This window comes from Rhea pennata, chromosome 1 (genome assembly GCF_028389875.1).
Source record: "Rhea pennata isolate bPtePen1 chromosome 1, bPtePen1.pri, whole genome shotgun sequence".
Taxonomy (NCBI): Eukaryota; Metazoa; Chordata; class Aves; order Rheiformes; family Rheidae; genus Rhea; species Rhea pennata.
In genome coordinates this window covers 117,957,554-117,969,843 of record NC_084663.1, presented here as the reverse complement: position 1 = coordinate 117,969,843, position 12,290 = coordinate 117,957,554, and the positions used below count along the sequence as shown (strand labels likewise).

Here is a 12,290-nt window from a genome sequence, read left to right as displayed (position 1 = left end):
GCGGTAAAACCTCGCACGGAAGACTGTTTCGATTATCGGATTAACGGGATCTGCGCCGCAGCACCAGGAAGCCAAGAGTTAAGTCTCGGCGTGCTCGCTATCTCAGCCGCGTTCAGCAAAAAATTAACTTCGGGGACTGGCGTAGAAAGGAGTTTCCCCCGGGTCCTCAGCCTGTATCCGTTTATGCTGGTCCCCAGAGAGCAGCCCGCTGAAGAGTTACGCTCGTTTCGCTGCTCTGTAAAAACTCGGTGGAGGTCTTTCACTCAAAAGGCTTGTTGTGATGCGTATCCCCGTAGATACCAGCACCAGCCGCCGCTTCACACCGCCCTCCACCGCGCTGAGCCCGGGGAAGATGACCGAGACGCTGCCGCTGCCCGGCGCCGAGCACAGCGGCGCCCTGGCGGGGAAGCTGCGCAGCGCCGACCGCAGCATGGTGGAGGTCCTGGCCGACCACCCCGGGGAGCTGGTGCGCACCGACAGCCCCAACTTCCTCTGCTCCGTGCTGCCCACGCACTGGCGCTGCAACAAGACGCTGCCCATTGCCTTCAAGGTACGTCTGCGGGGGCAGGGATGGGGACGGCCGCGGGGACGGGGTTGGGGACGGGGACGGGGTTGGGGACGGGGACAGAGGCTGCCGCCCGGCCCCGCCGGGCCCGCACCGGGCTCCAGCTGCCGCCGCTCGCCGCGGCTCATTCATAGCTCCGGGAGCGAGCGGCAGCACTGTTGAGGAAGGAAAAAAAAAAAAAAAAAAAAAAAAAAAAAGGAGGGAAGAAAAAAAGAAAACCGCGGAGTTTGGCCACCCCGGCGGCGGGACACCGGCGCAGCCCGTTTCGGGACGGATGCGGCCCCCCGGTTCCCCCGGTTCCCCCGCGCCGGTGCCGCCCGGTGCTGCCGCCCGGCGCCGGTGCCCGCGTCGCCGGCGAGGACACGGCGGGACCTGCTCGGAAGAGCGGGCCTTGCCCTCCGCCAGGCTGTCAGGGGCTTTTGGGGGGAAAACAGACCTTTCTCTCTTCTTCTTTTTTTCCTCTTTTAATTTTTTTTATTATTATTTTAAATCTCGGGGCCTACTTTAGGCGCCTGTTGCCTGTTCTGACTCCCGACGGGGCCGCCCCGGGAGCTGACAGGCGGCTTGTTTTTGGAAACCCGCTCGCTAAACGCGGCTTTAGTTGCCGAAGTAAAACTGTGGCAAAGCACGGGGGAGGCAGCCCCCGAGTTCCCCTGCCGGGGCCGGGGCCGGCGCGGGGCTGCGGGGAGCCGCGGCCAGGCGGCCCAGGGCGCCTGGTTCCCGTTACCTGGGTTCCTGTCAAAATCACCCCCCTCCTCTCGGTCATTTTTCTTTTTTCTTTCTTTTTTTTTTTTTTTTTCGGCTTTGGCTAATTGATAATTTCCCGAATGCTCTGGTTTTCCTGCCGGTAATGCAGCTCTGCTTCCGACCAGGGAGAGAAAAGGTAATTACCCTCCTTATCGGCCTCTCCGAGGCGTGAGCCGGCCGAGGCGCTCGCCAAACTCCCCGGGAGAGCCTTGAGATCGGGAATTGCGAAGTTTGTACTGCTTTCTTTCGGGGTCGCTGCTAGACCCCGAGCACCGCAGTGCCACTTCGCCAAAGCAGTGCAGACCCGAGTCTTTCTGATGAATTTTGAGAGGAAGGAAAAAAAAGAAGAAGAAGATAATCAGTTTAGCTCCCCAAAGCTTTGGGAAATACTGCTGAGAAAGCGGCTTGAGGTGAAAGTTTTATTATGTCTGGGGAGTCTTCTTGTTTACGCATAGATGAGTCTGGGGTGCGGGAGCAACAAATCGGCAGGGTCAGTTCCGAAATTCACACATTTCGCTTAATTATTATACTGTCACCCACGCACTGTGCCACTGCTACTAATTACCTGGGAAACTCTCCTCCTGGAAGGCAGAGTTAGTGTCTCCGCCCCGCCGGGAAGGGAGATAAGCGACCTCTCGCAAGCTGGCTGCGATTTCTCCTTCGGAGAAATCCCCCTCCGCCCGCCCTTGGGGCTCCCCACCGGCGGCTGCGCGACTGCCACCGCGCGTGGCTGTCCCCGAAACACGCCCGCAACCTTCTGCGCTTTCCCCGCGGGCGGGAAAGCGGGGGAAAAATATATATATATATATGTATCTCAATAAAGCAATTTTGCCTCGGCCGGCAAAATCCCCCCGCCGCCGCCGCCCTCGCCTCGCCGTCGCCTCGCCTCCCTGAGGCATCCGCCGCGGCGGCACGGTAAGCGCCCGCGGGAGAGACCCCGAGCGCGCTGCGGAGCGCCCCGCGGGCCGCGCTCTGCCCGCTTCCCCCCCGGAACCGGGGCAGCCCGCCCCCCGGCTCCTGCAAACGCAGCGAGGGGTCGGCTTCTGCACGTGAAGCGAAACGTTTGTGCCGCCGATAGAGCTTCACATAGAAAGCCTCCCTCCGCCCCCCCAAAAAAAAAAAAAAAAAATCTGTGAAAATATTTCCTGGCCAGGGTTTGCAACAGTAGGTTGGGAGGCACCTGCTTTCCAGTGCTTTCTCTACCACTTGTCCCCCTCCGAAAAAAAAACTGCCGGCTGCTGAAAAACGCGTCCTGAAATATCTTGCCGCGTATAAAACGATCCCATTTGTTTCATACTAAATATTGAATATTTGCAAAGACCTTTTTTTAAAGTCGTAATTCTCAAGATCGTTTAGATCTTTCAGAAACAAGAAAATTCAGTTCAAGTCCTTCCCGTGCTGCCAGTATTCTCATCTGACAAAAAAACCCGCTGATTTTTATTATTTTCTGCTATCCATTGCACCAATAAAGAGAGAGACTGAGTTTTCTATTCCTATTTCCTTATAAAAATGTATTCATTGTATTTAATCTTTAGGATCACAATATTCTTTCAAACCAAAATTATCATTTTCAGTCGTTTTTTTTCTAAAACAGAGAATGATTTTGAGAAAAAGAGAAAAATACATAGTAATGCTATTAAGATGCCATATAGATTCGTTATCCAAACACTGTTAGGAAGTAATCTAAATCTTGATTTAAAAGGCCATTTTTGTTTGAGTGATGCACCAGAAGTAGGTAATTTAGATACACAGCAGTGTTACAACTCTGATATTCTTCCCGCTTCTCTGGAGATGTATTTTTAAGAGGTAAACAGTAAAGCAAAGTACTAGATATCTCCAGTCAGCAAGTCCCAACTTATCTGTTTAGTCTTTTTTCTAATGTAAATATTTGTATTTCTGTTTCTGTTGTTTGTGACTTTTAGCTCTAGTTTCTTTTCTGTACTGTGCAATTTTTTCATGCTTGTTTCTAATATTTTCTTCATGTTTCTTATCACTGTGGTTGCCTTCAGTGTAACTTAAAAGTGATTATTTAAAATAATATTTGTCCAATAAGAGACAGCTGACCCTGAATTCATGCGAGTTTTTCATCCCATGAAAGGCTAGCATATATTTCCTTAAACAAACATACAAATATTAGCATCGTAGGGGGGTCAGGGTAATGCCCAGATTTTCCCTTTCCCTTTCTTGTGTCAGAAGTCTTTAAAATATGTGCATATATTAAGGTTTTATGGTAGGTTTTAAAGAAGTAGGTAAGCGTATGAGGCTCGCCGTGGCTGATCTGGTGAGGCAGTGTGCTTCATTACACAACACTCGGGCAGGACAAAACTTCATAGATGAAACATTTTGAGCAGGGACTATTTTATGTCAAGATTAGGGAAATCTGAAAAGCACAAAGCTGGGTATAGATAGAGCAGGCCACAGAAATGCATTACGACATATAGAGGAGAACAAAAAACAAAAGCATGGGCCACAGAGGAATGGGAAAGAGGAAGTTGAAATATATACATAAAGAGGGAATTTTGACACAGTGATTTTAGCTTTGTATGTGGAAGTGAAAATAGGGGTTAGAGGTGACAAATGGGGGAGCACTGAAGTGAGAACTGCAGCCTCATGCGTAAGGAAAGACTATGAAATACCTGAGATTGAGACCTCTATGATACTATGCAAAATAGTTATGACTAGGAAATAAGCACCAGAAACAGATTAAGTAAAGGAGCTGCTGTTCTTCAGAAAGAACAGTGAGATTAGAAACTAATAGAAATTAGACTGGGGCTGTGACAATTTTGAGCCAATTGTAACTACATGGACATAAACTAGAAAACGCTAAGAGGAAGGAAAAATATCAAGCAGTAGCTCAGATGACATGATGCAGGACTACTTCCTCTTAAAATATGTAAAAGAGGAAATAAAAACAAACTAGATTTTTAAAAACTTTTTTTGTAGTAGTAGTCTCGAAGATACTACTGCAGGCTTAATTGGGACAAACATCTTAGCAACGGGATCTAAAAAAGCATGACAAAGGACCGAGTTCAAGTTCTTACTTTTGCCAGAGTAAATCAAGAGCAGCACCAAACACACTATTCAGTTACTGCAGGGTAAAATTATTCTGAGACCTAAATCCAGTCCTGCTCAAGAAGTTAAGAAAAAATTAAATTCTTATTACTTTAAGCTGTGTGAATATTGTAAATACAAGTCAAAAAAAATAAGGCTAGAAATCTACATATCTCTCAGCACATCATGTCAAAAATACAGCAAATCCTATGTTCCTAAATATTTGTTTTGTAGATACTGGCACTAAGGACCTACACTGCAAATCTTTAGGTGTTTAGGTAAAATCTTTTGGTTGAGCTATTGCAGATTTCAGTAGTTCAGATTGTAATTTCCATCCATCAGGTAGTGGGTGAGGTCTTAAGTCAATGATTCATTTTCTTGCTCCTTAAGGAGAAAAGAAATGTAGTAGGTTGTAATTAAACATATGATCAAGGCCTACTTTTCCATGGACTTATTCTAGATTTATGCTGGGGCAACTGTGTTGAAATCAGTGGGATAAAAAGATAGAGAACTAGTGCAACTGTGGAGAATCCAACCCTCTGTGTCCGTGAGATAACTGAATTATTTTAGTTTTCTCACGATTTATTTTCGTATGAATTTTTCATTTCCATGATGGTGCCGACTCTGATGTAGGTCAAAAGTAATGCTACTAAGGAAAATGAGAACAGAATCAGTTCCTTTTACTTGAATTTTTTTATTGGACATTTACAACAATATCTGTTGAAAAGCTTGTTACATATATTTTTCATGCCGAGGTGCACGTTATACTTTGTATTTCAGATGTACATCAGTGTAAAAACTTGTGGCTAGCTCCCCAAACTAGTAAAGGAAAAGTTTCTGTTTTCACCAAACAGCTTTTTAGTCTGCGGATATTTCTGTTGTTGTTATTCTTTCCTATTTTATTATGTCACATGCTGATGTTCTACATCATGAAAATAAATGTCACATAAGGAAGCTGAGGATTCTGCTCTTTGATTTCTTAGGTGGTGGCCTTAGGAGATGTGCCCGATGGGACACTGGTAACAGTAATGGCTGGGAACGATGAAAACTACTCTGCAGAACTCAGAAATGCAACAGCTGCCATGAAAAACCAAGTTGCAAGGTTCAATGACCTCAGATTTGTGGGTAGAAGTGGAAGAGGTATGTATTTGTTCACAACTATAGTTTGGTCGTATTTACTAGTAATATTAAGTTCTAGTAATACAGAATTTGAATATAGAATATATCAAGTTTTCTGCAGCAGGCAACGCTGCAAAATCTGTTTTAGGCCAGTTCCAAAGGTACAGAATCTGCTATTTATTTTTTTTTCCTAGCTTGTTGTGCATGTTACTTCAATTTTTAAATGGTAGGATCTCATTTAAAAAGCATTCACAAAGACAGTAAGCCTCATTGTGACCTCAGAAGTCTCTGCAAATTTAGAACAGGACATTTAAGTTTAAATTATATATTTCCTTTCAATTTAAAATATGAATTCACAACTTACGTAAAGAAAAAATCCTGACCATCTCAGGGCTGGCACTCTGCAAAAATTGATCTCTGTAACAAAATAAATAAACCTAAACTTACAGACAATTCCCACAAGATCTAAGAATTTTCAAACTTCATCACAGCCTGCTGGAGGTATAGGGCATTTTTTATGACCTTTCTTTCTCTCAGATATAGAACAACATGTATATTGTTTAATGTACTGCTGCAAACTGCATAGAATAGAATAGAATAGATCAGCTTAATATCAGACTTACTTTCTGTATTTCTGTAATAACCATTAATTACTAGTGCAAATAGAAAGACCTTTGTGTAAGCCACAAAAAAAGAGTCAAAACGCGGACTGTAACTGTGCACAAATGCTGTAAAGAGTAGCTCACACATACGGTGCACATATCCTGTGGGTGAACAGGTGTACAAAGGTGGATTCAAAAACCTGTAAAATCAATGGCAGGACCCTTAATAAATTCAGTCTTTGGCTGAATCCCATGATCTTAAAAACCATAAATTCCAAACAATCATATTTACTTTTCTATTACAAGATTATTTTAAGCGCTTCTCTTACATTACTGTCCATATTCCTGTGAATGGAATCAGTTTGCATGGCTCAGGGTTGTTAAATCAAACCTACAGAAGACAAACTGGTGAACTGTTGTTTAGAAAAAGCATTTCCACAGCCTTTCTGTTTTAAGGTCAAGAATGAAAAGTGTCGCATCTTCCGTGTGACTTCATAGGATATTTGCTTATGTATTTTTCTTTTGTTTAGTTCATATCTTCAAATAAAATCGGAACATAACATTACGTTTTTCCAAGTACAACATTCTTATTTCAGGACAATGCAGCGTTGTACCGTTCACAAATCAAAATGATAGTATCTACTGCACTTAAATAGGTCCTTTTTAACTACATCTTTTTTACAATTTATGTGCTGTTGTCTCTCCAGAAACAGATTGAATATTCTGGGGCTAGGTGACCTTTCCTCACCATTTCCCCTTCCGTCTCCCACCACGAGGGCACTCTTTTGGTGCCTTTTAAAGGCATCCACCTGATGCGTTTACCTGTGTGACTCTACAAACATAAGCACAGTTATAAGTGTAGTTCAGGAGAATTACGTAGCTGACCCACCTCTGCTCTCCCTCTCAAAATCTTTCCTTTCAAGTGGAGACGGATCAGGCTTTAGACTGAGAGAGTTATCCTGAGTACATGCAACAGCTTTTATTTGCTTTTGAAGTGAAATGCATTTGTAGATATTCTTCTAATATAAATACAACCTACAGTTGTAGAAGAACGTGGCCCTGCTGAAACATAGATGCAAGCAACAAAAACATTTTACATATAAAATAGCCATCCGGTCGCTCAGTATCCTGAAGCATTTTTATCTTAGGATGCAGAAGGAGATGTCTTTTAAATCTTGTTGTTCAGTCTGTCTTCAAAATGCACTTGGTGGAAAACACCCACAGCTGAGAATGTAACTTCGCAATGCTAGCAAAGAATAATAATAGGGTAATGCAGAGAAAATTATATCCACTTACTGAAAACATGAGAGATGCTGTAATGTCTAAAAGTATCAGTCATTAAACATGTTCATTTGTTATATTAAAGGTTCCACCTTTTCAGTAAATGGAATTTGCATTATGATTCAGAGATGACTATTTAGAAGATTCAAATGAATAGCTGGCAAAGTGGCTGAGAAGCTAATAAAAACAAACCTGTAGTTCAGTTCCTGGCCATGGTAGTGAAGCTAGAAATCTTAACAGTGAACTGTGCGATTTTCAAGGTCAAAACTCAGTGGCTGAGAGAGAACAGTCGCTATTCATAAAGAAAAGCTTTGTCAAGTGCGTCATTTAGCCCCTTGCTCTGCTGGTGATCAGTTGCCGATAGCCTATATGAATGTGCATATAGACAAAGAGATGTTATATCGTTGTATGATATTCAGCTTTTTGTGGCCATTTAAGTGATACAACCATGTGGGAACACTGCATGCTATTAGTCAGTCTTTGAGGTTAAGTCTCATGAAGTCCATTGGCTGCCCATCTTTGGCGTGAATGACTAATGTATGCTTTTGTTTACTCCTCTAACAAGGGGTTGTTTTCCAAAGGTGTGGATTGTTTGCACTTGGTACAAGATTTCTGAGGTGCTGTTCTGTTGAATTTGTATAAAGCCTAAAGCATAAGGTAGCTGCATCAAAGGGCATTGCTTCCTTTGATACTTCGCTAGAGGAAAATTAACCGAAACTTTGTTTGCTGTGTAATATTTGAGTTTGAGTAAGTTCAGTTGCCACCAGTGATAATGTGATGCCAGTAAGATTCTGTGAACAATAATTGAACGTTCATGTCAGTCATAGTGGACACTATTTGTGTACCTTGACTGATTTAAAATCACTGTTGAAGAATATGGAATGGTTTTAACCCGTGACAATTCCAGTTCATGCCTCACTTTCTTTCATTATCCATCAGTTATCACTTAAGTATAAACATTCCCATTAAAAGCTTTGCAGAACTGTTGGCAAGCCACTTTTCTTTCTTTTAAAAGAGCAGAAAATTATCATTCCTGACATTTTTACAAATAGTTTTAATTTTCTTCTGTGTGCTTCAAATGAGATCTACCAAGGTAGTGACACCTGACAGTTGTTTCAAATGCCCTTGTGTAGGACTATCATCCACATTTTCATCTTGGTGGTTCTCCACTGACTTTGAGAGAGTTACACCATTTCACTGCATTCAAAGATCTGATCATGTGTGTTTATCAAGGCATACACATGTATGCTGAAACACTGAAACTTTTATTTAATATTTAAGAGCAAGCCCTTGGCCTGTATTGCTCTGGCTGCGCGTGTATGTCAGAATTAAAAAAAAAAAACACTTTATTTTCTTGACACCAAGAATGGGAGCTGAGAATATCACAGGTCTCCCAAAACAGCAAGATGTTGTATAAAAGCAATTTGGCTCACTTTCCTGAACAAAACAGATTTACATTGGAATTGGCTGGGGTCCAGAATTACTATTCCTCACCCTAGTTTGAGAATGCTACTGGGAAAACCTGCCCGTCTGGCTTGTAAGCCCAAGTAAGTAATTTCTGAAAGAAAAATGTAGTTTAAAACTTCAGCTATTCTCAGCTCCCCTTGCTTGATTACCTGATTATAAAAAAAACTTTCTTTTGTTTTTTCTCCCTCCATTCATACATTTCAGACTTAGAAATGCTACTACTGCAGAGTACCCTGTTTTCTTGATGTATAATCAACCAGTTTAGGTTACTGTGATGAAATCAATCTGATGCAAAAAGACTGGCACTGTAGAAGTTCATTGGATAAAATTAAACATAAATAGTTATTTTGGAGAGGGAAAGCTTCATGACTTGGTAAGCATTACATATTTTCCTCATGGAATCATTAATCCCAGTAAGCATCTTCATTGCAGAATATAACATTAAAAAAAAAAAAAAACTCTAACAAAGAAACTTGTTTTCCAGAGGAAAATAATTGTTAATAGGTTATCATAATAGTAGCTAATATGGAAGTGTCTTGACTTACTACAGAAGATCTCAATCTAAAAATGAAATCTCTAGCTGGATCTTGGTGCTTCATCTAGCTTCCAATGAGGCCTTTTTAAAAACCGCATTTTGGAAAGGACTGTAAATAAAACATACATATATATTTTCTACCAGCTATCAGGATTAGACTCATGTGGATAAATTTCCCAATAGTTTTCAATTTCTATAGAGCCAAAGCAATACTCTTGTTTCAGGGAAGCAGCTGATGGAACACTAAAGAGATATTACTAAGCATAATCAGAAGTTTCTGCCTTCAGAACTCTTCCTTCTCGATATAATTTTGGGGAAGAAAAATCAGTTTAAGTTGGAATATTAAAAATACTCAAAACACAAGAAATTATTGGCCTGGATTCTGAGTCCAATTATTTTTATCGGTCTTCTGATGTCAGAACATTGCTCTGTCTGTATAGCTTGAGTTTGTGGTTGCATTACTTAAGCATTTTGTTAAAATTTGTTTTATTTTTGCTTAAACACATTCAAAAGTATGTACAAAACAGTGGAGAATGCTATGCAACAGAATTGTAAAATCAGTATTAAACAACTGCTTGGGTCCCTATCCAAAATTGTGTAATGCTTGAGGGCACATGGTATCAGACACTTAAGTAACAATTAACTGAGTTTTCCAGATGAGTTTCGAATAGAAGAAATACAAGAGTCAGACCTGAAAGTGAGGTCCATTGGTATAGTGTAAAAAGAACTGCTTGTTTATATGTCTGATTGATAGACAGCAATAGTGGGATGTGCCAGTGGAAGGTCAGTTTGGCAGGTTGGTGACGAAATCAGCAGCAATTTTGGGTCACCCTTTATCCCTGCCAGAATGCTGTTTTTCTCTGTACGAGAGAGGCTGGCAATGGTAACTTTGTTTTTAAGCGACTTAGGGTTACTTCGTCCTGTCATTGATTTTATTCAGATTGCTTTGCTAAACCAAGGGGCTGTGGAAGAATTCAGCATGACAGTTCCTTGCGTTGGTACAGATGATGTGATGCACATTGCAGGTCAAATAGCACGGGTCACCACGAGCTTGATTAGCACACCAAGCCCTTTAAACAAAACTCCTGTCTTGGTGCAAGCCTTTGGCAGACACTTGTTGGTCGGAGAAGGAGGAGGAGAGAAGACTTTCTTATTATGACAGTACAGTCCAAGTTGTCTTCAGTACATGCTTGATACGTGCATTCGTTTTTGGATGAATTGCTGATTGTGTGAGAAAGTGTATGGTACAGCTCCATGAGGATATTTGAATCAAAAACATCATGTGGCCGGTGAGGCCGAGCATGAGGGTGGCTATCTTTGCCAGCTCACAAACACTCTGTTGGGTTACTTAAAATTTGGTCCGGGCAAAAGAACTCTCAATCAGAAAGCGTCAACAGCAGAAAAATAATGGCAGAGTGATTTTTAGAACTTCCTGTCTCCGGGAGCATTACTGTTGTAAACAGTGATCATGCCAAGTGCTGAACCACTGCCCTCATTCCAATAACAATAAATCTATTTTTTGGTTGTGCAGAGCTGCGCTTGTACATTTTTTAAACTTGGGATAACGCTGAGGATGAGACAGCCGCTATCCTCTGAGCATTTTCTTATTTTTTGTGATGATAAAAGGAGCTGGGCTTACCAGGATAGAGCTTAGAGAAAACAAAGTACCTCACTAGATGAAGAGGTTACATAGTTTCAAGTAATCTGTTCGCTTTTCAGCATTTTTTCCCCCGCTTTGTTTTTATTTTGTTGTGCTTTTTATTTTAGTGTGTCCTCTTTCAGAGAGCTGCTTGAGCAGCATATTTTTGTTTGTGTGCATGTACGTGTGTTTGTACCTATATTACAGACCCAGTAAGAACTGCTGATCTGTAATCAAAATAAAATCATTCTGAGATGTTAATTAGAGCTCTAGCATCAGAGCTGGTTAGCAAACTTCATATGACTATACTACAGCATGCAGTTCTTACCAGCTCACTCAGGCTTAGCAGAAGTGAGGATACTGCAGGTCAGTGGCTTACAGTTGCTGCCGGGGAAATCTTTTCCAGCATAGTCACGTGCGTAAACCTGTATCAGTCTGAATCAGTCTCCATTCACTTCTGAAAATCTTTTAGCAACAGTAAAGAATTTTCCATTTTTTTTTCTTTCTCCTGATGTGGTTCAGGTGATTCCCTATGTGATTCCTCACATCTTTGCTCCCAATCTACTTCTTCTCTCCCCCATTTTTTTCCATCATACTGTTTTAACACAAGTTTCTCAGCCTCTTTAAACAGTCCTTATTCCCTCATCTGTGTCCTGCACCGATCTTTGTCTCCTGTTCCTCTTTCCCTGTTAATGCTCTTCCTCCCTTTCGCCCCCAAGAGCCGCTCACTCTCAGCACAGCTGCCGAGAGCCGGCACTGACGTCAGTGAGGCGGGCTGCGCTCCCAGCTCCGAAGCCTCTCCCGCAGACACCGGCCAGTTACCAGGTTCAGCAGGTAGCCACCATGAGCCACCTGCATGCTCTTTGACCCGAACCTCACTTTCCCTTCTCTTTGCCTTGCTCTCTCCTAAGAGCCTGGCCACAGTAGTGTAAATTATTCTCTCTGTTTTTACTGCTGTTGTGGCATGGGTCGTGCATGGGTTGAGACAGGGCCTAGCCCTTACAAGAGGAGCCGGGTTTTGCCTCAAGTGTGCTGCTGGGAACTGTCTCTATTTCCTTCCACCCTTTCCTATTTTCCCCTTCGAGGCTGGGAAGTTATCGCTAGCACTGTGCTGGCAGGGAGCAGGCTCTGAGTGGTGGCAAGGGTGGAGGTTTGGGAGGCTGCAGGAGGAGGAGGAGAGAAGCAGCTGTTCAAAGGCTGGGTGCCATGAGAGCTCTTTAGCGGGGCGGTGCCTGGAGCAGTGCTTATGCACATCAGTTCCCTGAAGTTTAGGGAGGAACTGAA

At 42.6% G+C, this 12,290-nt stretch overlaps 1 protein-coding gene across 2 annotated transcripts in view; it reads left to right on the top strand.

Moving 5' to 3' along the window:
- The first annotated feature begins 244 nt into the window (after nt 1-244).
- The window catches only part of RUNX1 (RUNX family transcription factor 1), a 72,428-nt gene continuing 60,382 nt past the window's right edge, over nt 245-12,290 (top strand). For both annotated transcript variants that reach the window (XM_062573516.1, XM_062573506.1), the window contains exons 1-2: nt 245-550; nt 5,347-5,503. In XM_062573516.1, the coding sequence (XP_062429500.1) occupies nt 281-550; nt 5,347-5,503 (427 nt within the window). In that variant the 5' untranslated portion in view covers nt 245-280. The remainder of the gene's footprint in view (nt 551-5,346; nt 5,504-12,290) is intronic.